This window comes from Salmo salar, chromosome ssa01, assembly GCF_905237065.1.
Source record: "Salmo salar chromosome ssa01, Ssal_v3.1, whole genome shotgun sequence".
Taxonomy (NCBI): domain Eukaryota; kingdom Metazoa; phylum Chordata; class Actinopteri; order Salmoniformes; family Salmonidae; genus Salmo; species Salmo salar.
Window position 1 is genome coordinate 107,793,049 of NC_059442.1, and position 26,918 is coordinate 107,819,966.

The 26,918-nt window shown below is 46.6% G+C and overlaps 2 protein-coding genes across 3 annotated transcripts; both read left to right on the forward strand.

The window, feature by feature from the left end:
• The first annotated feature begins 3,336 nt into the window (after nt 1-3,336).
• LOC123724380 (ubiquitin-conjugating enzyme E2 D4-like) lies at nt 3,337-12,458 on the forward strand. The gene is made up of 7 exons (XM_045687324.1): nt 3,337-3,562; nt 4,156-4,219; nt 5,402-5,433; nt 5,578-5,655; nt 5,815-5,920; nt 7,070-7,163; nt 11,723-12,458. Exons 1-7 carry the CDS (start codon nt 3,539-3,541, stop codon nt 11,766-11,768), a joined length of 444 nt encoding a protein of 147 aa, XP_045543280.1. The 5' UTR covers nt 3,337-3,538; the 3' UTR covers nt 11,769-12,458.
• A 1,944-nt stretch (nt 12,459-14,402) lies between these two features.
• Nucleotides 14,403-26,101, forward strand: LOC123724382 (transcription factor A, mitochondrial-like). 2 transcript variants are annotated; one of them, XM_045687336.1, is made up of 7 exons: nt 14,403-14,655; nt 19,427-19,554; nt 19,646-19,716; nt 20,858-21,007; nt 21,192-21,287; nt 21,764-21,834; nt 25,813-26,101. In XM_045687336.1, the coding sequence occupies exons 1-7, from the start codon at nt 14,576-14,578 to the stop codon at nt 26,030-26,032; spliced, it is 816 nt and encodes a 271-aa protein (XP_045543292.1). In that variant the 5' UTR covers nt 14,403-14,575; the 3' UTR covers nt 26,033-26,101. The 2 variants fall into 2 exon arrangements, with proteins under 2 accessions (XP_045543292.1, XP_045543286.1); XM_045687330.1 differs by having other exon boundaries at nt 21,764-21,820.
• The last annotated feature ends 817 nt before the right edge of the window (nt 26,102-26,918 follow it).

Sequence of the window (26,918 nt, forward strand, 5' to 3'; positions counted from 1 at the left end):
ACCACTGGAGTTCTGGTGCGTAGGCTTGCCACCCATACTCCAGGCTGAATGCCCACTCTTGCCCGGCACGGGCGGAGCGCAGGCATAGGACGAACTGAGCCCTCCCAGCGCCCCGGAGACACAGTGCGCTGAGCCGGCGCAGGATAACCTGGACCGAAACGATGCACTGGAGACCAGACGCGCTGAGCTGGCACAATCCGCCCTGGCTCGATGCCCACACTTGCATGGCACTTGCGGGGGGCTGGCCTATAGCGCACCGGGCTATGAGCGCGCACTGGAGACACCGTGCGCTTCACAGCATAACACGGTGCCTGACCAGTACCACGCTGCTTCCGGTAAGCACGGGGAGTTGTCCCAGAATTTGATCCTGGCTCTGCCACACTCCCCGTGTGCCGCTGCCTCTCGTGCCTGTTGCGCTCCCTTGCCTCATACCATCGCCTCTCCGCTCTCGCTGCCTCGATCTCCCACTGCGGGTGGCGATACTCCCCAGCTTGAGCCCATGGTCCTGCCCCGTCCAGTATTTCCTCCCATGTACACGATTCCAGATAGCTCCTCTCCTGGTGCTGCTCCTTCCTCCGCTGCTTGGTCCGTTGTTGGTGGGTGAATCTGTAACGGCCGTCGTCAGAATGAGACCAAGGTGCAGCGAAGGATGTATTCATCTTAAATGATTTTAATGACCGAATGAACACTTGCAAAAGAAAACACGAAAATGACAGCCAAACAGTTCTGTCAGGAATAACAAAACACTAGACAGAAAACATTCACCCACAAACCCCAAAGGAAAAACAGGCTGCCTATGTATGACTCTCAATCAGCAACAACGATCTACACCTGTTCCTGATTGAGAGCCATACACGTCCGAAACAAAGAAAACCACCAACATAGAAAAAGAAACCTAGGACGCCCACCCATGTCACACCCTGGCCTAACCAAAAATAGAGAACAAAAAACCCTCTCTGTGGCCAGGGCGTTACAAGTTGAAGTCGGAAGTTTACATAGCCAAATACATTTACTCAGTTTTTCACAATTCCTGACATTAAATCCTAGTAAAAATTCCTTGACATTTAATCCTAGTAAGAATTCCCTGTTTTAGGTCAGTTAGGATCACCACTTTATTTTAAGAATATGAAATGTCAGAATAATAGTAGAGAGAATGATTAATTTCAGCTTTTATTTCTTTCATCACATTCCCAGTGGGTCAGAAGTTTACATAAACTCAATTAGTATTTGGTAGCATTGCCTTTAAATTGATTAACTTGGGTCAAACGTTTCAGGTAGCCTTCCGCAAGCTTCCCACAATAAGTTGGGTGAATTTTGGCCCATTCCTCCTGACAGAGCTGGTGCAACTGAGTCAGGTTTACAAGCCTCCTTGCTCGCACACGCTTTTTCAGTGGCCACCATTTTTCAGTGATGTCCACTCCAATACCTTGACTTTGTTGTCCTTAAGCCATTTTGCCACAACTTTGGAAGCATGCTTCTTCCTGACTGATGTCTTGAGATGTTGCTTCAATATATCCACATAATTTTCCAGCCTCATGATTCCATCTATTTTGTGCAGTGCACCAGTCCCTCCTGCAGCAAAGCACCCCCACAACATGATGCTGCCACCCCCGTGCTTCACGGTTGGGATGGTGTTCTTCGGCTTGCAAGACTGCCCCTTTTTCCTCCAAACATAACGATGGTCATTATGGCCAAACAGTTCTATTTCTGTTTCATCAGACCAGAGGACATTTCTCCAAAAAGTACAATCTTTGTCCCCATGTGCAGTTGCAAACCGTAGTCTGGCTTTTTTATGGCGGTGTTGGAGCAGTGGCTTCTTCCTTGCTGAGCAGCCTTTCAGGTTATTACGACATAGGACTAGTTTTACTGTGGATATAGATACTTTTGTACTTGTTTCCTCCAGCATCTTGACAAGGTCCTTTGCTGTTGTTCTGGGATTGATTTGCACCTTTAGTACCAAAGCACATTCATCTCTAGGAGACAGAACACGTCTCCTTCCTGAGCGGTATGACGGCTGCGTGGTCCCATGGTGTTTATACTTGTGTACTATTGTTTATACAGATGAACGTGGTACCTTCAGGCATTTGGAAATTGCTCCCAAGGATGAACCAGACTTGTGGAGTTCTACAATTTTTCTGAGGTCTTGGCTGATTTCTTTTGATTTTCCCATGATGTCAAGCAAAGAGGCACTGAGTTTGAAGGTAGGCCTTGAAATACATCCACAGGTACACCTCCAATTGACTCAAATGATGTCAATTAGCCTATCAGAAGCTTCTAAAGCCATGACATCATTTTCTGGAATTTTCCAAGCTGTTTAAAGGCACAGTCAACTTAGTGTATGTAAACTTCTGACCCACTGGAATTGTGATACAGTGAATTAAAAGTGAAATAATCTGTCTGTAAACAATTGTTGGAAAAATGACTTGTGTCATGCACAAAGTTGATGTCCTAACCGACTTGCCAAAACTATACTTTGTTAACAAGAAATTTGTGAAGTGATTGAAAAAACGAGTTTTAATGACTTCAACCTAAGTGAATGTAAACTTCTGACTTCAACTGTAAGTACATGTAGGTAGAGTTATTAAAGTGACTGTGCATAGATAATAACAGAGAGTATCATCAGCGTAAAAGAGGGGGGGAGGGGGCAATGCAAAAAGTCTGGGTAACCATTTCATTAGATGTTCAGGAGTCTTATGGCTTCGGGGTAGAAGCTGTTTAGAAGCCTCTTGCACCTAGACTTGGCGCTCCGGTACCGCTTGCCATGCGGTTGCAGAGAGAACAGTTCATGACTAGGGTGGCTGGAGTCTTTGACATTTTTAGGGCCTTCCTCTGTTATAGAGGTCCTGGATGGCAGGAAGCTTGGCCCCAGTGATGTACTGGGCCGTACACACTACCCTCTGTACCAGGCAGTGATGCAACCAGTCAGGATGCTCTCGATGGTGCAGCTGTATAACCTTTTGAGGATCTGAGGACCCATGCCAAATCGTCTCCTGAGGGGAATTGGTTTTGTCGTGCCCTCTTCACGACTGTCTATGTGTGCTTGGACCATGTTAGTCAGTGATGTGGACACCAATGAACTTGAAGCTCTCAACACAATAGGATATAGAGAATAAAATTATGAAATGTGTTTTGTCAAGTAGGTTTATTCTTATTTAAAAGTAATAAACACATACCCACTCAGTTGAGCAAACTATTTAAAAATACAATAATCAATGAATTGATAGTGGGAAATAAATATGTTATTTCAATAATCCAATCATTGTTGAAAGGTAGAAATACATGGTGCATAATGCTATTGGGAGCTGGGGGGAAAAAAAATATTTTCCTAAGAGGAACTACAATCCCCAAACCCCCTTGTTTAAAGCCGACCGTAAACAGAAAGCGGAAACAATAGAGAACCGCAAACACACACCCTTGTCTTGGCGATCTACTCGGGGAAATAAAATACCTTTACCTTTTAAGCAATACTATTAAAGTAGACATCTAAGAAAATACCAAGTCGACGAGTACTTAGGGGCATTTGACTAAGTTGGTCACCATGGCGCTGAAAAGAATACAGAAGGTAAGATGGTTAGCTAGCATTGTGGCTAGCGGTGCCAGGCTAGCTAGCTGACTAACGTTAGCATCAGTCATCTATCGGAAGTTATTGTTTGTTAATGTTACGCTAACTAGATAATTGGTTCATTTCAAAACTAATCCTAACCACGTAGCTAGCTATCGAGCTAGACTTCACACATACGAGGAGGCTAGTTAACAATTAATTAACACGGCCCACCATCTTAATGTTTAACATGACATGATATCGTGGTATGGCACCACGTCTGAACTAGATTGTAATTTTCTTTGTCAGCCATTCAACCCCTCTCCAGGACACAGCTATTCATGCTAAATACACTTATTTAGGTGCAGCACCTGTTCATAATGATAACTAGCTAGGCTAATTTGACTTGAGGTTGTAGCTAAGGCAGGGCATTATGAAGTAGGCCCATCATCACCACAGTCAAATATATCTACGAATAAAGCTATGACTAGGGACATGTTAAGAAACCCAGCTTTTTCGTGGATGTAAAATGTATCTGACCTAGTCCTCAAAGACAACTTTCAGTTTCATGTGTAACCCATAACACTACTTGTCTGACTTGTTTTGTCCCCTAGGAGCTTCATGACCTGCAGAGGGACCCGCCAGCACAGTGCTCTGCTGGACCCGTGGGAGAGGACTGTAAGTTTAGGACTCTGAGGGTAATGTAGTCTATATCCGCTGAAGGGGAGAGGGACTAGGGCTGGTTGTATAGGCCCTACCTAGAGGGACTAGGGCTGGTTGTATAGGCCCTACCTAGAGGGACTAGGGCTGGTTGTATAGGCCCTACCTAGAGGGACTAGGGCTGGTTGTATAGGCCCTACCTAGAGGGACTAGGGCTGGTTGTATAGGCCCTACCTGGAGGGACTAGGGCTGGTTGTATAGGCCCTACCTGGAGGGACTGGGGCTGGTTGTATAGGTCCTACCTGGAGGGACTGGGGCTGGTTGTATATGCCCTACCTGGAGGGACTGGGGCTGGTTGTATAGGCCCTACCTAGAGGGACTGGGGCTGGTTGTATAGGCCCTACCTAGAGGGACTGGGGCTGGTTGTATAGGCCCTACCTAGAGGGACTGGGGCTGGTTGTATAGGCCCTACCTGGAGGGACTGGGGCTGGTTGTATAGGCCCTACCTGGAGGGACTGGGGCTGGTTGCCCCAGTCCCTACCTGGAGGGACTGGGGCTGGTTGTATAGGCCCTACCCGGAGGGACTGGGGCTGGTTGTATAGGTCCTACCTGGAGGGACTGGGGCTGGTTGTATAGGCCCTACCTGGAGGGACTGGGGCTGGTTGTATAGGCCCTACCTAGAGGGACTGGGGCTGGTTGTATAGGCCCTACCTAGAGGGACTGGGGCTGGTTGTATAGGCCCTACCTAGAGGGACTGGGGCTGGTTGTATAGGCCCTACCTGGAGGGACTGGGGCTGGTTGTATAGGCCCTACCCGGAGGGACTGGGGCTGGTTGTATAGGCCCTACCCGGAGGGGCTGGTTGTATAGGCCCTACCCGGAGGGACTGGGGCTGGTTGTATAGGCCCTACCCGGAGGGACTGGGGCTGGTTGTATAGGCCCTACCTGGAGGGACTAGGGCTGGTTGTATAGGCCCTACCTGGAGGGACTAGGGCTGGTTGTATAGGCCCTACCTAGAGGGACTAGGGCTGGTTGTATAGGCCCTACCTAGAGGGACTAGGGCTGGTTGTATAGGCCCTACCTAGAGGGACTAGGGCTGGTTCTATAGGCCCTACCTAGAGGGACTAGGGCTGGTTGTATAGGCCCTACCTGGTGAAGTGATGCTCTATAGGCCTAATACATGTTCTCTTTCTATATTCCAGTGTTCCATTGGCAAGCAACAATAATGGGGCCAGTGAGTATGACTTCAAAAGGATGTGTGTGGTTTAATGATTGCAACATGGGTCATCTGAACAATAAGTATGAATGGGTATTGAAATAATTTTATTGTACATTTTTATCATTTATAACAATGTATATCTGTTCCTGTTATTCCTAGGGTGATAGTCCATACCAAAGTGGGGTCTTCTTTCTCACAATCCACTTCCCCACCGACTATCCCTTCAAGCCACCAAAGGTAAGAATTGATTTGTTATGGAAGTCATTACATCGTTAAACTGTTGCTAAGGAACGGTCCTTCATGGATAAATTGAACATAAACACATGTCCATCTTTCTACAGGTAGCATGGTCCTCGTGGATAAACTGAACATAAACACATGTCCATCTTTCTACAGGTAGCGTTCACAACGAAGATTTATCATCCGAACATCAACAGTAACGGCAGCATTTGCTTGGACATCTTGCGATCCCAGTGGTCTCCAGCATTGACTGTATCAAAAGGTGAGAGAATTGGGTTAGTACTTTACTACACATGCTGCCACAATGTAGCTGGCTAACTGGTAGAAATGACACACCTGGTTCCATTACATTTACAATTTAGTCATTTAGCAGACGCTTTTATCCTTTTAATTTTTTTTTTTTCCTGTGCTGGCCCCCGTGGGAATTGAACCCACAACCCTGGTGTTGCAAACACCATGCTCTACCAACTGAGCTACAGGGAAGGCTGTAGCTCAGCCCTGGTCCCTTCCATGTTAAAACATTGTTCCATCCATTTCCATCCAACACTTGTAGAATGTTCTATTACAACCCTCCTATAACTTTAACCTGATCATTAAATCACAATATTACAACCCTCCTGTAACTTTAACCTGATCGTTTAAATCACAATATTACAACCCTCCTGTAACTTTAACCTGACCGGTTAAATCACAATATCACAACCCTCCTGTAACTTTAACCTGACCGGTTAAATCACAATATCACAACCCTCCTGTAACTTTAACCTGACCGGTTAAATCACAATATCACAGCCCTCCTGTAACTTTAACCTGACCGGTTAAATCACAATATCACAGCCCTCCTGTAACTTTAACCTGACCGGTTAAATCACAATATCACAGCCCTCCTGTAACTTTAACCTGACCGGTTAAATCACAATATCACAGCCCTCCTGTAACTTTAACCTGACCGGTTAAATCACAATATCACAGCCCTCCTGTAACTTTAACCTGACCGGTTAAATCACAATATCACAGCCCTCCTGTAACTTTAACCTGACCGGTTAAATCACAATATCACAGCCCTCCTGTAACTTTAACCTGACCGGTTAAATCACAATATCACAGCCCTCCTGTAACTTTAACCTGACCGGTTAAATCACAATATCACAGCCCTCCTGTAACTTTAACCTGACCGGTTAAATCACAATATCACAGCCCTCCTGTAACTTTAACCTGACCGGTTAAATCACAATATCACAGCCCTCCTGTAACTTTAACCTGACCGGTTAAATCACAATATCACAGCCCTCCTGTAACTTTAACCTGACCGGTTAAATCACAATGAACGATCTCACTGATTGTGAATAGAATGTGAAATGTCGATGACCATTTAAGATGAACTTCATCTGTTGCTTCATCTGTTTCCCAGTTCTTTTGTCCATATGTTCGTTGCTTTGTGACCCGAACCCAGACGACCCCCTAGTTCCAGACATAGCACAGATCTACAAACTAGACAAAGAGAAGTGAGTATATTGTTACTGTGTGAAGGGCCTATTTCTCCAATGAGCTATTGGAACCAAATGCTTTGAATATCAAATCAAAATCAAATGTATTTATATAGCCCTTCTTACATCAGCTGATATCTCAAAGTGCTGTACAGAAACCCAGCCTAAAACCGGTGTAGAAGCACGGTGGCTAGGAAAAACTCCCTAGAAAGGCAAAAACCTAGAAAGGAACCTAGAGAGGAACCAGGCTATGAGGGGTGGCCAGTCCTCTTCTGACTGTGCCGGGTGGTGATTATAACAGAACATGGCCAAGATGTTTACATTTACATTTACATTACATTTAAGTCATTTAGCAGACGCTCTTATCCAGAGCGACTTACAAATTGGTGCATTCACCTTATGATATCCAGTGGAACAACCACTTTACAATAATGCATCTAAATCTTTTAAGGGGGAGGGGGGGGTTAGAAGGATTACTTTATCCTATCCCAGGTATTCCTTAAAGAGGTGGGGTTTCAGGTGTCTCCGGAAGGTGGTGATTGACTCCGCTGTCCTGGCGTCGTGAGGGAGCTTGTTCCACCATTGGGGTGCCAGAGCAGCGAACAGTTTTGACTGGGCTGAGCGGGAACTGTGCTTCCTCAGAGGTAGGGGGCCAGCAGGCCAGAGGTGGATGAACGCAGTGCCCTTGTTTGGGTGTAGGGCCTGATCAGAGCCTGAAGGTATGGAGGTGCCGTTCCCCTCACAGCTCCGTAGGCAAGCACCATGGTCTTATAGCGGATGCGAGCTTCAACTGGAAGCCAGTGGAGAGAGCGGAGGAGCGGGGTGACGTGAGAGAACTTGGGAAGGTTGAACACCAGACGGGCTGCGGCGTTCTGGATGAGTTAGGGGTTTAATGGCACAGGCAGGGGAGCCCAGCCAACAGCGAGTTGCAGTAATCCAGACGGGAGATGACAAGTGCCTGGATTAGGACCTGCGCCGCTTCCTGTGTGATGCAGGGTCGTACTCTGCGAATGTTGTAGAGCATGAACCTACAGGATCGGGTCACCGCCTTGATGTTAGTGGAGAACGACAGGGTGTTGTCCAGGATCACGCCAACGTTCTTAGCACTCTGGGAGGAGGACACAAGGGAGTTGTCAACCGTGATGGCGAGATCATGGAACGGGCAGTCCTTCCCCGGGAGGAAGAGCAGCTCCGTCTTGCCGAGGTTCAGCTTGAGCTGGTGATCCGTCATCCACACTGATATGTCTGACAGACATGCAGAGATGCGATTCGCCGCCTGGTTATCAGAAGGGGGAAAGGAGAAGATTAATTGTGTGTCGTCTGCATAGCAATGATAGGAGAGACCATGTGAGGATATGACAGAGCCAAGTGACTTGGTGTATAGCGAGAATAGGAGAGGGCCTAGAACAGAGCCCTGGGGGACACCAGTGGTGAGAGCGCGTGGTGCGGAGACAGATTCTCGCCACGCCACCTGGTAGGAGCAACTTGTCAGGTAGGACGCAATCCAAGCGTGGGCCGCGCCGGAGATGCCCAACTCGGAGAGGGTGGAGAGGAGGATCTGATGGTTCACAGTATCAAAGGCAGCAGATAGATCTAGAAGGATGAGAGGAGAGAGAGTTAGCTTTAGCAGTGCGGAGAGCCTCCGTGACACAGAGAAGAGCAGTCTCAGTTGAATGACCAGTCTTGAAACCTGACTGATTAGGATCAAGAAGGTCTTTCTGAGAGAGATAGCAGGAGAGCTGGCCAAGGACGGCACGTTCAAGAATTTTGGAGAGAAAAGAAAGAAGGGATACTGGTCTGTAGTTGTTGACATCGGAGGGATCGAGTGTAGGTTTTTTCAGAAGGGTTGCAACTCTCGCTCTCTTGAAGACGGAAGGGACGTAGCCAGCGGTCAAGGATGAGTTGATGAGCGAGGTGAGGTAGGGGAGAAGGTCTCCGGAAATGGTCTGGAGAAGAGAGGAGGGGATAGGGTCAAGTGGGCAGGTTGTTGGGCGGCCGGCCGTCACAAGACGCGAGATTTCATCTGGAGAGAGAGGGGAGAAAGAGGTCAAAGCACAGGGTAGGGCAGTGTGAGCAGGACCAGCGGTGTCGTTTGACTTAGCAAACGAGGATCGGATATCGTCAACCTTCTTTTCAAAATGGTTGACGAAGTCATCCGCAGAGAGGGAGGAGGATTCAGGAGGGAGGAGAAGGTAGCAAAGAGCTTCCTAGGGTAAGAGGCAGATGCTTGGAATTTAGAGTGGTAGAAAGTGGCTTTAGCAGCAGAGACAGAAGAGGAGAATGTAGAGAGGAGGGAGTGAAAGGATGCCAGGTCCGCAGGGGAGGCGAGTTTTCCTCCATTTCCACTCGGCTGCCCGGAGCCCTGTTCTGTGAGCTAGCAGTGAGTAGTCGAGCCACGGCGCAGGAGGGGAGGACCGAGCCGGCCTGGAGGATAGGGGACAGAGAAAATCAAAGGATGCAGAAAGGGAGGAGAGGAGGGTTGAGGAGGCAGAATCAGGAGATAGGTTGGAGAAGGTTTGAGTAGAGGGAAGAGATGATAGGATGGAAGAGGAGATAGTAGTGGGAGAGAGAGAGCGAAGGTTGGGACGGCGCAATACCATCCGAGTAGGGGCAGAGTGAGAAGTGTTGGATGAGAGCGAGAGGGAAAAGGATACAAGGTAGTGGTCGGAGATTTGGAGGGGAGTTGCAATGAGATTAGTGGAAGAACAACATCTAGTAAAGATGAGGTCAAGCGTATTGCCTGCCTTGTGAGTAGGGGGGGAAGGTGAGAGGGTGAGGTCAAAAGAGGAGAGGAGTGGAAAGAAGGAGGCAGAGAGGAATGAGTCAAAGGTAGACGTGGGGAGGTTAAAGTCACCCAGAACTGTGAGAGGTGAGCCATCCTCAGGAAAGGAACTTATCAAGGCGTCAAGCTCATTGATGAACTCTCCAAGGGAACCTGGAGGGCGATAAATGATAAGGATGTTAAGCTTGAAAGGGCTGGTAACTGTAACAGCATGGAATTCAAATGAGGAGATAGACAGATGGGTCAGGGGAGAAAGAGAGAATGTCCACTTGGGAGAGATGAGGATTCCAGTGCCACCACCCCGCTGGCTCGATGCTCTAGGGGTATGCGAGAACACGTGGGCAGACGAGGAGAGAGCAGTAGGAGTAGCAGTGTTATCTGTGGTAATCCATGTTTCCGTCAGCGCCAGGAAGTCTAGGGACTGGAGGGTAGCTTAGGCTGAGATGAACTCAGCCTTGTTGGCGCGAGACCGGCAGTTCCAGAGGCTGCCGGAGACCTGGAACTCCACGTGGGTCGTGCGCGCTGGGACCACCAGGTTAGAGTGGCAGCGGCCACGCGGTGTGAAGCGTTTGTATGGCCTGTGCAGAGGGGAGAGAACAGGGATAGACAGACACATAGTTGACAAGCTACAGAAGTGTTGTTTCTTGTATTATTGTCTCTTGTGTCTTTAGAGAACTGTTTCACTTTGATATCCTTTTCTTCTGTCCTGATTTTCTCTTTTCTTCTGTTAACTAGATATTCTTTGTTGTTCTTCGTTAGCTAGCTCGCTTCTTCCAAAAGAGTCCCTAGCAACTGCTTAGCAACTGGTAAACAATTCAGCTAGCTAAGATAACTACAATTTTATGAAAAATAGTTAAAAAATAGTTATTTTTCAAAAGCCTATCTTTGTTTGTTGCTTGTTTTTTCTCCTATTCAGTCTTGCAGTTTTCTTTTGCTTTTTCCGATGTACTTCACTCTAAATTTCAATATTTGTAGGAGCTCATTTTTCAGCTGCTGCTGCTCCACTGCCTGTAACTCAGGCCCTGTTATGTTCAAATGTTCATAAAGGACCAGCATGGTCAAATAATAATAATCACAGTAGTTGTCGAGGGTGCAACAAGTCGGCACCTCAAGAGTAAATGTCAGTTGGCTTTTCATAGCCGATCATTCAGAGTATCTCTACCGCTCCTGCTGTCTCTAGAGAGTTGAAAACAGCAGGTCTGGGACAGGTAGCACGTCCGGTGGACAGGTCAGGGTTCCACAGCCGCAGGCAGAACAGTTGAAACTGGAGCAGCAGCACGGCCAGGTGGACTGGGGACAGCAAGGAGTCATCATGCCAGGTAGTCCTGAGGCATGGTCCTAGGGCTCAGGTCCTCCGAAAGAGCGAATTAGAGAGAGCATACTTAAATTCACACAGGACACCGGATAAGACAGGAGAAATACTCCAGATATAACAGACTGACCCTAGCCCCCCGACACATAAACTACTGCAGCATAAATACTGGAGGCTGAGACGGGAGGGGTCAGGAGACACTGTGGCCCCATCCGATGAAACCCCCGGACAGGGCCAAACAGGCAGGATATAACCCCACCCACTTTGCCAAAGCATAGCCCCCACACCACTAGAGGGATATCTTCAACCACCAACTTACCATCCTGAGACAAGGCCGAGTATAGCCCACAAAGAGGACTTATTTAGATGGTTGCAGTATATTTCAACATTCTATAGCAAATCAACAGAGATGACACTTAAACTTTGTTTCATGTTATTTCTGTCTTTGTTATTGTGAGATAACCGTATTTATTTTGTTTCCAGATACAACAGACTAGCAAGAGATTGGACCCAGAAGTATGCAATGTAAAGGCCCTCCTGAAGATTTTTTTTAAAGTCACAAAACACTGTACATTCTGGTAATAGAAAGTAAACTTAGGTGATATGGAACACATTGTACTGTCAACATTTATCATGTGAACCCATGAACTATAGATGATTTTGTGTTTACAGGGGGTATACACTGCACATATGTACATTAAGGGTGACATAGGGTGACAGATATGGGGAACAACAACTGTACATTGTTGTTATCCCTACTTCCTGGTTTTGGGGAACATTTGTTTCTCGTCTCATGAATGGAAGAGGAAGTCATTAGAATACTGTAGCCCACGGTTACATTCAGAATACTGTTGCCTGCTGTTCCAGTCATCAGAATACTGTAGCCTGCTGTTCCAGTCATCAGAATACTGTAGCCTGCTGTTCCAGTCATCAGAATACTGTGTCCTACTGCTACAGTACAACATACTCATGGCTCTGTTGACTGTCACCCATAAAGAGGGAAATTGAGGAATCAAACCAATTTTACTGTTTTTTTATTTTTATTTTATTGTATCAAACTATTCTGGAACTACTTTAGTTGTTTTAGCATTAAGTCAGAACTTGTAACATTAAAACATTGAAATACATACTCTGCAAATAACAGTGATTTAGGGTCTTCAATTATGGCTTATGCTGTTTAGCACTTTTGTATAATTAATAAAGAATTGTACACTTTTTATTAATGTTCATGTGTTCTAATTCACTGCTGTTGAAAGCATGGGAAATTGTCCTGAGGTAAGCATGAGTTCGTTTTATTATGGGTTAAATATTCCACTGGTTTAAAGGCTCAACATGTTCAGTGGAGTGAATGATGCTCACAGTGAGTTGAGTTGTAAATGCTGACTCCTGAAAGGCACTCCCAGGGAAATGAGTGCAGGCCACTGGATGGAGATTCAGATGGTTACTCTTCTGATCCAACAAAGTGTGATGGGGGCATGCCTGCCCCTGTTATTTGGTATGGCCAAGGGGCATCAGGCTGTCTTACAAAAAGTGTGATGGGGGCATGCCTGCCCCTGTTATTTGGTATGGCCAAGGGGCATCAGGCTGTCTTACAGAAAGTGTGATGGGGCATGCCTGCCCCTGTTATTTGGTATGGCCAAGGGACATCAGGCTGTCTTACAGAAAGTGTGATGGGGGGCATGCCTGCCCCTGTTATTTGGTATGGCCAAGGGGCATCAGGCTGTCTTACACCAGTAGCTGATTGTTTACACCTCCATTGATTAAAGACAGTACTGTGCAGCCGTCTTCATCGACCTGGCCAAGGCTTTTGACTCTGTCAATCACCGTATTCTTATCGGCAGACTCAACAACCTTGGTTTCTCTAATGACTGCCTCGCCTGGTTCACTAACTACTTCTCAGAGTTCAGTGTGTCAAATCGGAGGGCCTGTTGTCCGGACCTTTGGCAGTCTATGTGGGTGCCACAGGGTTCAATTCTTGAGCCGACTCTTTTCTCTGTATACATCAATGATGTCGCTCTTGCTGCGGGTGATTGTTTGATCCACCTCTACGCAGACGACACCATTCTGTATACTTCCGGCCCTTCTTTGGACACTGTTAACAAACCTCCAGACGAGCTTCAACGCCATACAACTCTCCTTCCGTGGCCTCCAACTGCTCTTAAATACAAGTAAAACGAAATGCATGCTCTTCAACCGATCGCTGCCCGCACGTCCAGCATCACTACTCTGGATGGTTCTTAGAATTTTATTTATTTCACCTTTATTTAACCAGGTAGGCTAGTTGAGAACAAGTTGTCATTTACAACTGCGACCTACAACTGTGAATATGTGGACAACTATAAATACCTAGGTGTCTGGCTAGACTGTAAACTCTCCTTCCAGACTCACATTAAGCATCTCCAATACAAAGTTAAATCTAGAATCGGCTTCCCTATTTCGCAACGAAGCCTCCTTCACTCATGCTGCCAAACATACCCTCGTTAAACTGACTATCCTATCGATCCTCGACTTCGGCGATGTCATTTACAAAATAGCTTCCAACACTCAGCGAACTGGGTGCAGTCTATCATAGTGCCATCCGTTTTTGTTTTTGTTTTTGTGCTCTTTTGCACACCAGTATTTCTACTTGCACATCCTCATCTGCACATATATCACTCCAGTGTAAATTGCTAAATTGTAATTACTTCGCCACTATTGACCTATTTATTGCCTTCATTTCCACACACTATACAGATTTGTCTACTGTGTTAGTGACTGAGTTTGTTGATGTGTAACTCTGTGTTGTTGTTTTTGTCGCACTGCTTTGCTTTATCTTGGCCAGGTCGCAATTGTAAATGAGAACTTGTTCTCAACTGGCCTACCTGGTTAAATAAAGGTGAAATAAAATAAAATTAAAATTAAAATTGTACAACTAATGCAATGAAACCCATGGGTCAAGAACGCAGTAATTATAAGTTGTATAAATGAAACCCATAGGTCAAGAACGCAAAAATATATAATTTATATAAATGAAATCCATGTGTCAAGAACACGGTAATTTATTGGAGTAATTCTAAAGTCACTTGATTATTTATTGGTCACATTTTTTTTATTCAATTGGTTGACGCTCCCATTTGTCGTGAATGTGCTGCGGTGAATGTTAAACTACGTCAACACCGCCATGACCTTATCCCACAATGCAGCGGGATGGTGAAGGCGCGTTATCGGTGCATGGCGGGGGCAAACGGACAGGACTGAATTCGGTAGCTAATAAACACCGAGGAGGTTGTGAGCCAGTCAGTCAGTCAGCCGTTGTTGTCTCTGTCAGCTCTGACCGTCTAGTGTTTTCAACCAGACATGGCGCCTTTCGGTCTGTTGTTTTCTGGCCTTTTGAAAAAGTCATTGAGTCTTTTCTCCGACGCTTCCAGTCTGATAAGGTAACATAAGGAGCAAAACGTCCCGTTGTCTAGATAGATAGATAGGTAGGTAGTTAGTGAACCACCCTGTACAATTTCTCATTGGTATTTTAGCTGTTTGGACATCCATAAAGCCAATTCTGCAAAGGAATTGCTGTATTTCCATCTATCACGGCAGTATTAGTTTAATTAGAGCCGAGTTAGTTAGCTAGCTAGGGTTAGCTAACGTTAGCTTGACTGGCACTGACTGGTGGCCAAGGACATGTTTTATTTAGTAAAATGTTAACCTTTATTAAAAATAGGTAAGTCAGTTAAGAACTTATTATTATTATTTACAATGACGGCAAAAGGCATCTTGTTCGGACGGGGGCTGGGATTTGAAATAAAAAAATCTAGGACAAAACACAACATAACAAGAGATACCACAACACTACATAAAGAGAGACCTAAGACAACATGGCAGCAGCACAAAACATGGTAAAACATTACTGGGCTCAGACAACAGCACAAAGGGCAAGAAGGTAGTAACAACAATACACCACACAAAGCAGCCATAACTGTCAGTACGTGTCCATGATTGAGTCTTTGAATGAAGAGATGGAGATAAAACTGTCCAGTTTGAGTGTTTGAATGAAGAGATGGAGATAAAACCGTCCAGTTTGAGTGTTTGTTGCAGCTCGTTCCAGTCACTAGTTGCAGCGAACTGAAAAGCGGAGCGACCCAGGGATGTGTGTGCTTTGGGGACCTTTAACAGAATGTGACTGGCAGAACGGGTGTTGTATGTGGAGGATGAGGGCTGCAGTAGGTATCTCAGATAGGGGGAGTGAACGGGTGTTGTATGGGGAGGATGAGGGCTGCAGTAGATATCTCAGATAGGGGGGAGTGAACGGGTGTTGTATGTGGAGGATGAGGGCTGCAGTAGGTGTCTCAGATAAGGGGGAGTGAACGGGTGCTGTATGTGGAGGATAAGAGCTGCAGTAGGTGTCTCAGAAATGGGGGAGTGAACAGGTGCTGTATGTGGAGGACGAGGGCTGCAGTAGATATCTCAGATAGGGGGGAGTGAACGGGTGCTGTATGTGGAGGATGAGGGCTGCAGTAGATATCTCAGATAGGAGGGAGTGAACGGGTGTTGTATGGGGAGGATGAGGGCTGCAGTAGGTGTCTGTGTGTGACTGACCACATTGCTTAGATTTGGGTAAACTAGCCATCTAGGAACGATAAAACATGTTGACCTTCTACATTTACATTTACATTTAAGTCATTTAGCAGACGCTCTTATCCAGAGCGACTTACAAAATGGTGCATTCACCTTATGATATCCAGTGGAACAACCACTTTACAATAGTGCATCTAAATCTTTTAAGGGGGGGGTTAGAAGGATTACTTTATCCTATCCTAGGTATTCCTTAAAGAGGTGGGGTTTCAGGTGTCTCCGGAAGGTGGTGATTGACTCCGCTGTCCTGGCGTCGTGAGGGAGCTTGTTCCACCATTGGGGTGCCAGAGCAGCGAACAGTTTTGACTGGGCTGAGCGGGAACTGTGCTTCCTCAGAGGTAGGGGGGCCAGCAGGCCAGTGGTGGATGAACGCAGTGCCCTTGTTTGGGTGTAGGGCCTGATCAGAGCCTGAAGGTATGGAGGTGCCGTTCCCTTCACAGCTCCGTAGGCAATCACCATGGTCTTGTAGCGGATGCGAGCTTCAACTGGAAGCCAGTGGAGAGAGCGGAGGAGCGGGGTGACGTGAGAGAACTTGGGAAGGTTGAACACCAGACGGGCTGCGGCGTTCTGGATGAGTTGTAGGGGTTTAATGGCACAGGCAGGGAGCCCAGCCAACAGCGAGTTGCAGTAATCCAGACGGGAGATGACAAGTGCCTGGATTAGGACCTGCGCCGCTTCCTGTGTGAGGCAGGGTCGTACTCTGCGAATGTTGTAGAGCATGAACCTACAGGATCGGGTCACCGCCTTGATGTTAGTGGAGAACGACAGGGTGTTGTCCAGGATCACGCCAAGGTTCTTAGCACTCTGGGAGGAGGACACAAGGGAGTTGTCAACCGTGATGGCGAGATCATGGAAGGGGCAGTCCTTCCCCGGGAGGAAGAGCAGCTCCGTCTTGCCGAGGTTCAGCTTGAGCTGGTGATCCGTCATCCACACTGATATGTCTGACAGACATGCAGAGATGCGATTCGCCGCCTGGTTATCAGAAGGGGGAAAGGAGAAGATTAATTGTGTGTCGTCTGCATAGCAATGATAGGAGAGACCATGTGAGGATATGACAGAGCCAAGTGACTTGGTGTATAGCGAGAATAGGAGAGGGCCTAGAACAGAGCCCTGGGGGACACCAGTGGTGAGAGCGCATGGTGCGGAGACAGATTCTCGCCACGCCACCTGGTAGGAGCGACCTGTCAGGTAGGACGCAATCCAAGCGTGGGCCGCGCCGGAGATGCCCAACTCGGAGAGGGTGGAGAGGAGGATCTGATGGATCTTCTGAATGTAGTGTTGGATTATTGTAGAGATTAGTCATATAAAAGAACTACCAGTTGGTCAATAGCTTCTACCCCCAGACCATCAGGCTGTTGAATAGCCACCACTCGTCATTGTTAGTATCTATATAGTATTATTCAGTTTTATAAGTATCATTTTGTGTTGTTTTGCTTTGTCCTGTGTCGTTGGATTTCGGTGCTCAAGAATTTCACTCTAACCTGTAATTATGTCTACAACTCTGAACATGTGACTATTAAACTCTCAAATCTAACTATGTATTGATGTGGTTGATTATCTATCTAGATATAGCCTACATTGGTCATATTAACATATTCAAATTGCATAGGACAAGCTTTATGGTGATATGAGGTGGATGAATGATGGTGTGTGTACGGTTAGAGCTACCCCATTCATAGTGGTGTGTTGAAGGGTTAGGGATACCCCATTCATAGTGGTGTGTTGAAGGGTTAGGGCTACCCCTGTTCATAGTGGTGTGTTGAAAGGTTAGAGCTACCCCATTCATAGTGGTGTGTTGGAGGGTTAGAGCTACCCCATTCATACTGGTGTGTTGAAGGGTTAGGGATACCCCATTCATAGTGGTGTGTTGAAGGGTTAGGGCTACCCTGTTAATAGTGGTGTGTTGAAGGGTAAGTTAGGGCTACCTCGTTCATAGTGGTGTGTTGAAGGGTAAGTTAGGGCTACCTCGTTCATAGTGGTGTGTTGAAGGGTAAGTTAGGGCTACCTCGTTCATAGTGGTGTGTTGGAGGGTTAGGGCTACCTCGTTCATAGTGGTGTGTTGGAGGGTTAGGGCTACCTCATTCATAGTGGTGTGTTGAAGGGTAAGTTAGGGCTACCCTATTCATAGTGGTGTGTTGAAGGGTTAGGGGCTACCCCATTCATAGTGGTGTGTTGGAGGGTCAGGGCTACCTCGTTCATAGTGGTGTGTTGAAGGGTTAGGGCTACCCCGTTCATAGTGGTGTGTTGAAGGGTTAGGTCTACCTCATTCATAGTGGTGTGTTGAAGGGTAAGGACTACCCCATTCATAGTGGTGTGTTGAAGGGTAAGTTAGGGCTACCCCATTCATAGTGGTGTGTTGAAGGGTAAGTTAGGGCTACCCTATTCATAGTGGTGTGTTGGAGGGTCAGGGCTACCCCGTTCATAGTGGTGTGTTGGAAGGTTAGGGCTACCTCATTCATAGTGGTGTGTTGAAGGGCTAATGTATTGTGGTGTGTAGTAGGGATAATGTATTGCGGTGTGTAGTAGGGCTAATGTATTGTGGTGTGTAGTAGGGCTAATGTATTGTGGTGTGTAGTAGGGCTAATGTATTGTGGTGTGTTGTAGGGATAATGTATTGTGGTGTGTAGTAGGGATAATGTATTGTGGTGTGTAGTAGGGATAATGTATTGTGGTGTGTAGTAGGGATAATGTATTGTGGTGTGTTGTAGGGATAATGTATTGATGTGTTGTAGGGATAATGTATTGTGGCGTGCAGCGGGGATAATGTATTGTGGCGTGCAGCAGGGATAATGTATTGTGGCGTGTTGTAGGGATAATGTATTGTGGCGTGCAGCGGGGATAATGTATTGTGTTGTGGGGATCATGTATTGTGGTGTGTTGTAGGGCTAATGTATTGTGGTGTGTAGTAGGGATAATGTATTGTGGTGTGTAGTAGGAGTAATGTATTGTGGTGTGTTGTAGGAATAATGTATTGTGGTGTGTTTTAGGGATCATGTATTGTGGCGTGTAGCAGGGCTAATGTATTGTGGCGTGTTGTAGGGATAATGTATTGTGGCGGGTTGTAGGGATAATGTATTGTGGCGCGCTGTAGGGATAATGCATTGTGGCGTGCTGTAGGGATAATGCATTGTGGCGTGTTGTAGGGATAATGTATTGATGTGTTGTAGGGATAATGTATTGTGGCGTGCAGCGGGGATAATGTATTGTGGCGTGCAGCGGGGATAATGTATTGTGGCGTGCAGCGGGGATAATGTATTGTGTTGTGGGGATCATGTATTGTGGTGTGTTGTAGGGCTAATGTATTGTGGTGTGTAGTAGGGATAATGTATTGTGGTGTGTTGTAGGAGTAATGTATTGTGGTGTGTTGTAGGAGTAATGTATTGTGGTGTGTTGTAGGAGTAATGTATTGTGGTGTGTTGTAGGAGTAATGTATTGTGGTGTGTTGTAGGAGTAATGTATTGTGTGTGTGTTGTACGGCTAATGTATTGTGGTTTGATGTAGAGATAATGTATTGTGGTGTGTTGTAGAGATAATGTATTGTGGTGTGTTGTAGGGATAATGTATTGTGGTGTGTTGTAGGGTCGTCAATGTAATCCCAGCTGTAAAGAGTTTCACCACCAGTGCCGGCGCTCCCCCTAAGAGGCCCCTGAACGGATACATGAGATTTGTGAAACAGCAACAACCTCTCGTTGTCAGGGAGTATCCAGGTGACTGGTGTTAGAATGTATTGTATCTCTACAATTTCACTCATTCCTTTATCTTCACACATCACTGAGTTCATGTTGATGTGAGTTTCAGATGTCAAAGCTGTCGATGTGATAAGGAAGATTGCACACCAGTGGAGAACTCTGACAGCAGACCAGAAACAGGTAGGTTGTCTTGATTCAGTAGTGACACCTTGGACAGCAAGGCCCCCCCAGACCCTGACACCTTGGACAGCAAGGCCCCCCAGACCCTGACACCTTGGACAGCGAGGCCCCCAGACCCTGACACCTTGGACAGCGAGGCCCCCCCAGACCCTGACATCTTGGACAGCGAGCCCCCCCCAGACCCTGACACCTTGGACAGCCAGGCCCCCCAGACCCTGACACCTTGGACAGCCAGGCCCCCCAGACCCTGACACCTTGGACAGCCAGGCCCCCCAGACCCTGACACCTTGGACAGCAAGGCCCCCCCAGACCCTGACACCTTGGACAGCAAGGCCCCCCAGACCCTGACACCTTGGACAGCAAGGCCCCCCCCAGACCCTGACACCTTGGACTGCAAGGCCCCCCCCCAGACCCTGACACCTTGGACAGTGAGCCCCCCCCCAGACCATGACACCTTGGACAGTGAGGCCCCCCCCAGACCATGACACCTTGGACAGTTGGACAGCAAGGCCCCCCAGACCCTGACACCTTGGACAGCAAGGCCCCGCCCCCAGACCCTGACACCTTGGACAGCAAGGCCCCGCCCCCCAGACCCTGACACCTTGGACAGCAAGGCCCAGACCCTGACACCTTGGACAGCAAGGCCCAGACCCTGACACCTTGGACAGCAAGGCCCAGACCCTGACACCTTGGACAGCAAGGCCCAGACCCTGACACCTTGGACAGCGAGGCCCCCCCGACCCCTTGGACAGCGAGGCCCCCCCGACCCCTTGGACAGCGAGGCCCCCCCCAGACCCTGACACCTTGGACAGTGAGGCCCCCCGACCCTGACACCTTGGACAGCGAGGCCCCAGACCCTGACACCTTGGACAGCAAGGCCCCCCCAGACCCTGTCTCCTTGGGTGACGGAGAATACATTTGACACTTCTGTAGTCCATGTTTGCACCTTCCGTCAGAGAAGACTACACAGACTGTCATGCGTCTACTTCCTACCAACATGGATCTACTTGGCGGTGTAGTTAAATAACTGAAAATAGGCTGTTTGACTTATAGCCCACCTGAAAAGACATATCAATGTTGTTGTAATGTGGACAGACTTGTGTGGTTAATTAGCTAAATACACGTTGACTTTTCCCCACAGCCTTTTCAACAGTTGTCAGTGGTTGCCAGGGAGCAGTTTAAGGTGGACATGCAGAGGTACCAGTCACAGCTTACACCTGCACAGGCTGCTGCTCTGAAACAGGAGAGGAGACGGAGGCTGGCCAAGAGGAAAGCCATCAGGAGGAAGAGGGTGAGCGTAGCTCATTGATCTTCATAGTGATGTGCTGTGGACACTATTTGGCATGACAGGCCCCTCCTAGTGAATGTAATGGCATACTACTAAGGCCTTGTGTTAGTAGTGGTGTGTTCTGATGTTGTGCCACTGAAATGATCCTGGTGACTCATCTGACTTGACCACCGTCTTCCACTTTTAGGAGTTGAACAGTCTGGGCAAACCCAAACGTCCCCGGTCGTCCTTTAACATCTTCATGGCAGAACACTTTGAGGAGTCCAAAGGGACGACCACGCAGGTTAGTACTGAGGAGTCCAGAGGGACGACCACGCTGGTTAGTACTGAGGAGTCCAGAGGGATGACCACGCAGGTTAGTACTGAGGAGTCCAGAGGGACGACCACGCGGGTTAGTGCTGAGGAGTCCAGAGGGACGACCACGCTGGTTAGTACTGAGGAGTCCAGAGGGACGACCACGCGGGTTAGTGCTGAGGGGTCCAGGGGGACGACCACGCGGGTTAGTGCTGAGGGGTCCAGGGGACGACCACGCGGGTTAGTGCTGAGGGGTCCAGGGGACGACCACGCGGGTTAGTGCTGAGGGGTCCAGGGGGACGACCACGCGGGTTAGTGCTGAGGAGTCCAGGGGACGACCACGCGGGTTAGTGCTGAGGACAATATGTTTAAAAAGTGAAAGGGCCGGAATACTTTCCGAAGGCGCTGGATAACACTGTTACCTGTTATAATGCTGCTATAACACTGTCACCTTTTTCCCCTCAGGGCAAGATGAAGATGCTGCGGGAGGACTGGACCAAACTGTCAACCTCACAGCAACAAGTAGGTGGAATGAAGTGTTTGATATATAGTGCATTCGTAACGTTTTCATCAAGGATCTCTCTGTAGTTTCCTCCGTTCATCTTTGCCTCGATCCTGACTGCTGCCACCACCATGCTTCACCGTAGTGATGGTGCCAGGTTTCCTCCAGATGTGACGCTTGGCATTTAGGCCAAATAGTTCAATCATGGTTTCATCAGACTGGAGAATCTTGTTTCTCATGGTCTGAGAGTCCTTTAGGTGCCTTTTGGCAAACTCCAAGCGGGCTGTCATGTGCCTTTTACTGAGGAGTGGCTTCCGTCTGGCCACTCTACCATAAAAGCCTGATTGGTGGAGTGCTGCAGAGATGGTTGTCCATCTGGAAGGTTCTCTCATCTCCAGAGAGGAACTCTAGAGCTCTGTCAGAGAGACCATCATCTGACCAAGGCCATTCTCCCCCGATTGCTCAGTTTAGATGTAGTTATATACATATGGTGGTGGTGGTATAGATGTAGTTATATAAATATGGTGGTGGTGGTGGTGGTATAGATGTAGTTATATACATATGGTGGTGGTATAGATGTAGTTATATACATATGGTGGTGGTGGTGGTGGTATAGATGTAGCTATATACATATGGTGGTGGTATAGATGTAGTTATATACATATGGTGGTGGTATAGATGTAGTTATATACATATGGTGGTGGTGGTGGTGGTATAGATGTAGTTATATACATATGGTGGTGGTGGTGGTATAGATGTAGTTATATACATATGGTGGTGGTATAGATGTAGTTATATACATATGGTGGTGGTATAGATGTAGTTATATACATATGGTGGTGGTATAGATGTAGTTATATACATATAGTGGTGGTGGTGGTATAGATGTAGTTATATACATATGGTGGTGGTGGTGGTGGTATAGATGTAGTTATATACATGTGGTGGTGGTGGTGGTATAGATATATACATATGGTGGTGGTGGTGGTATAGATGTAGTTATATACATATGGTGGTGGTATAGATGTAGTTATATACATATGGTGGTGGTGGTGGTATAGATGTAGTTATATACATTGGTGGTGGTGGTATAGATGTAGTTATATACATATGGTGGTGGTGGTATAGATGTAGTTATATACATATGGTGGGGGTGGTGGTATAGATGTAGTTATATACATATGGTGGTGGTGGTATAGATGTAGTTATACATATGATGGAGTGTCTCTCATCCTCCTCCCTGTCCTTTGGGATGTCCTCAACCCGTGAGGTTTTCAACTGTTCCATATCTTTTGAATGTTTTATAATTGCCCTGACAGAGCTCAGTGGTATATTCAATCGTTTGTGGATCTTCTTGTATCCATTACCAGATTTATGAAGGTCTATGACCATCTGTCTCTTGAACTGCCAGTTCTTTTGTTTTCTTCATGGTGTTGGATGACAAAGAGATATTGCATGCGTGTTACCTCATTTTTATACCCTCGTGAAACAGGAAGTGATGTAATGGCTCAATTAAGATCCTTAAGACTTAAGTGGAATGTAATTCCTGGTTTATTTTTGGTAGATGTTATTTCAGGTCTACATGACTAACTGACTGATGTTTCAGGTCTACATGACTAACTGACTGATGTTTCAGGTCTACATGACTAACTGACTCTGATGTCTCAGGTCTACGTGACTAACTGACTGATGTTTCAGGTCTACATGACTGACTCTGATGTTTCAGGTCTACGTGACTAACTGACTGTGTGCTCTGCAGGTCTACGTGACTAACTGACTTTGATGTTTCAGGTCTACGTGACTAACTGACTCTGATGTTACAGGTCTAGGTGACTAACTGACTGATGTTTCAGGTCTACGTGACTAACTGACTCCGATGTTTCAGGTCTACGTGACTAACTTACTCCGATGTTTCAGGTCTACGTGACTGACTCCGATGTTTCAGGTCTACATGACTGACTCCGATGTTTCAGGTCTACATGACTGACTCCTGATGTTTCAGGTCTACATGACTGACTGATGTTTCAGGTCTACGTGACTAACTGACTGATGTTTCAGGTCACGTGACTAACTGACTGTGTGCTCTGCAGGTCTACGTGACTGACTCTGATGTTTCAGGTCTACATGACTAACTGACTAAGTTTCAGGTCTACGTGACTAACTGACTAAGTTTCAGGTCTACGTGACTAACTGACTAAGTTTCAGGTCTACGTGACTAACTGACTAAGTTTCAGGTCTACGTGACTAACTGACTAAGTTTCAGGTCTACGTGACTAACTGACTAAGTTTCAGGTCTCGTGACTAACTGACTAAGTTTCAGGTCTACGTGACTAACTGACTAAGTTTCAGGTCTACGTGACTAACTGACTAAGTTTCAGGTCTACGTGACTAACTGACTCCGATGTTTCAGGTCTACGTGACTAACTGACTCCGATGTTTCAGGTCTACGTGACTAACTGACTCCGATGTTTCAGGTCTACATGACTGACTCTGATGTTTCAGGTCTACATGACTGACTAAGTTTCAGGTCTACATGACTGACTAAGTTTCAGGTCTACGTGACTAACTGACTCTGATGTTTCAGGTCTACGTGACTAACTGACTCTGATGTTTCAGGTCTACGTGACTAACTGACTCTGATGTTTCAGGTCTACGTGACTAACTGACTCTGATGTTTCAGGTCTACGTGACTAACTGACTCTGATGTTTCAGGTCTACGTGACTAACTGACTGATGTTTCAGGTCTACGTGACTAACTGACTCTGTTTCAGGTCTACGTGACTAACTGACTCTGTGCTCTGCAGGTCTACGTGACTAACTGACTTTGATGTTTCAGGTCTACATGACTAACTGACTTTGATGTTTCAGGTCTACGTGACTGACTGACACTGTTTCAGGTCTACGTGACTAACTGACACTGTTTCAGGTCCACGTGACTAACTGACTCCTGATGTTTCAGGTCTACGTGACTAACTGACTCTGATGTTTCAGGTCTACGTGACTAACTGACTCTGATGTTTCAGGTCTACGTGACTAACTGACTCCTGATGTTTCAGGTCTACGTGACTAACTGACTCTGATGTTTCAGGTCTACGTGACTAACTGACTCTGATGTTTCAGGTCTACGTGACTAACTGACTCTGATGTTTCAGGTCTACGTGACTAACTGACTCTGATGTTTCAGGTCTACGTGACTAACTGACTCTGATGTTTCAGGTCTACGTGACTAACTGACTCTGATGTTTCAGGTCTACGTGACTAACTGACTCTGATGTTTCAGGTCTACGTGACTAACTGACTCTGATGTTTCAGGTCTCACGTGACTAACTGACTCTGATGTTTCAGGTCTACGTGACTAACTGACTCTGATGTTTCAGGTCTACGTGACTAACTGACTCTGATGTTTCAGGTCTACGTGACTAACTGACTCTGATGTTTCAGGTCTACGTGACTAACTGACTCTGATGTTTCAGGTCTACGTGACTAACTGACTCTGATGTTTCAGGTCTACGTGACTAACTGACTGATGTTTCAGGTCTACGTGACTAACTGACTCTGATGTTTCAGGTCTACGTGACTAACTGACTCTGATGTTTCAGGTCTACGTGACTAACTGACTCTGATGTTTCAGGTCTACGTGACTGACTCTGTTTCAGGTCTACGTGACTAACTGACTCTGATGTTTCAGGTCTACGTGACTGACTCTGTTTCAGGTCTACGTGACTGACTCTGTTTTAGGTCTACGTGACTGACTCTGTTTCAGGTCTACGTGACTAACTGACTCTGATGTTTCAGGTCTACGTGACTGACTCTGTTTCAGGTCACGTGACTAACTGACTCCTGATGTTTCAGGTCTACGTGACTAACTGACTCTGTTTCAGGTCTACATGACTGACTGACTGATGTATCAGGTCTACGTGACTAACTGACTCTCTGTGCTCTGCAGGTCTACGTGACTAACTGACTCTCTGTGCTCTGCAGGTCTACGTGACTGACTCTCTGTGCTCTGCAGGTCCGTGCAGCTGGCGGAGGATGATAAGGTGCGCTATAAGAATGAGATGAAGTCCTGGGAGGAACACATGATGGATATCGGACGGGAGGACCTGATCAGACGGAAAGAGACCCACAAGGATAAAACGGCTACTAAAGGAGGCAAACAGAAATCCAAAGTGAAAGTGGTGAAGACTAAATCTGTAGGAGCTACGACAGCGAGGAGCGGGAAAAAGGCCTGAGTTGTTCTGGAGAAGAAGGGTGCTGTTATAAAGGAAAGTTACCGTCCCAAATAAAATGTATTTTGTTTATCAGTTGTTCATAGTCTCATCAATGCTCCTAAACGCCTCAAACTGTGAAAGAACCTTCATCCGTCTGGGAAAGATCTTGAGACATTCTCAACTGACCGTCAGAATGAGAATTCACTGTGAACTATCATAAAGCAGTGCTCTTTCTAGTAGGAAAAGATGAATTATGTCGAAGTTAAGTTCCTGTCACCAGGGCCACGTTCTGTATATACTGTCTCAGGCTAGTCTATACTAGATATAGTCTTTGTTAAGATAATTGCCGGCTGAGTGTTGACATACCAGTTACTTTGTTTGTCGACTATTAGTTTTTACCTGCGTAAAAGTTGCCTCATGTTTTGTATCTAATCTTTATTAACCTCTCCAGCGTCCCATCCCGTATGCGGGATCAAAATCCAGGGAAAACTCCTAGCGACATTAGCATAACGAAATTTAATATATATATTTTTTTCAAATATAGGACTGTCTCATATCGTTTTATAGATACACCTCTCCTGAATCGACTCCACGTCGTCCGATTTCAAAAAGGTTTTACAGGAAAAGCAAATCATTAGATTATGTTAGAGGAGTCCATCGTAAAAGCAGCAACATAGCCATTTTCCGACCAACCACATGCATCACAAATAACCAAAAAACAGCTAAATGCAGCACTAACCTTTTACAAACTTCATCAGATGACACACCTAGGACATCATGTTACACAATGCATGCATTCTTTTGTTCAATAAAGTTCATATTTATAAAAAGAAAACAGCATTTTACATCGGCATCTGACGTTGACTAACTATTTTACGGTCAAATGCATCCAGGAAACAGTGCTACA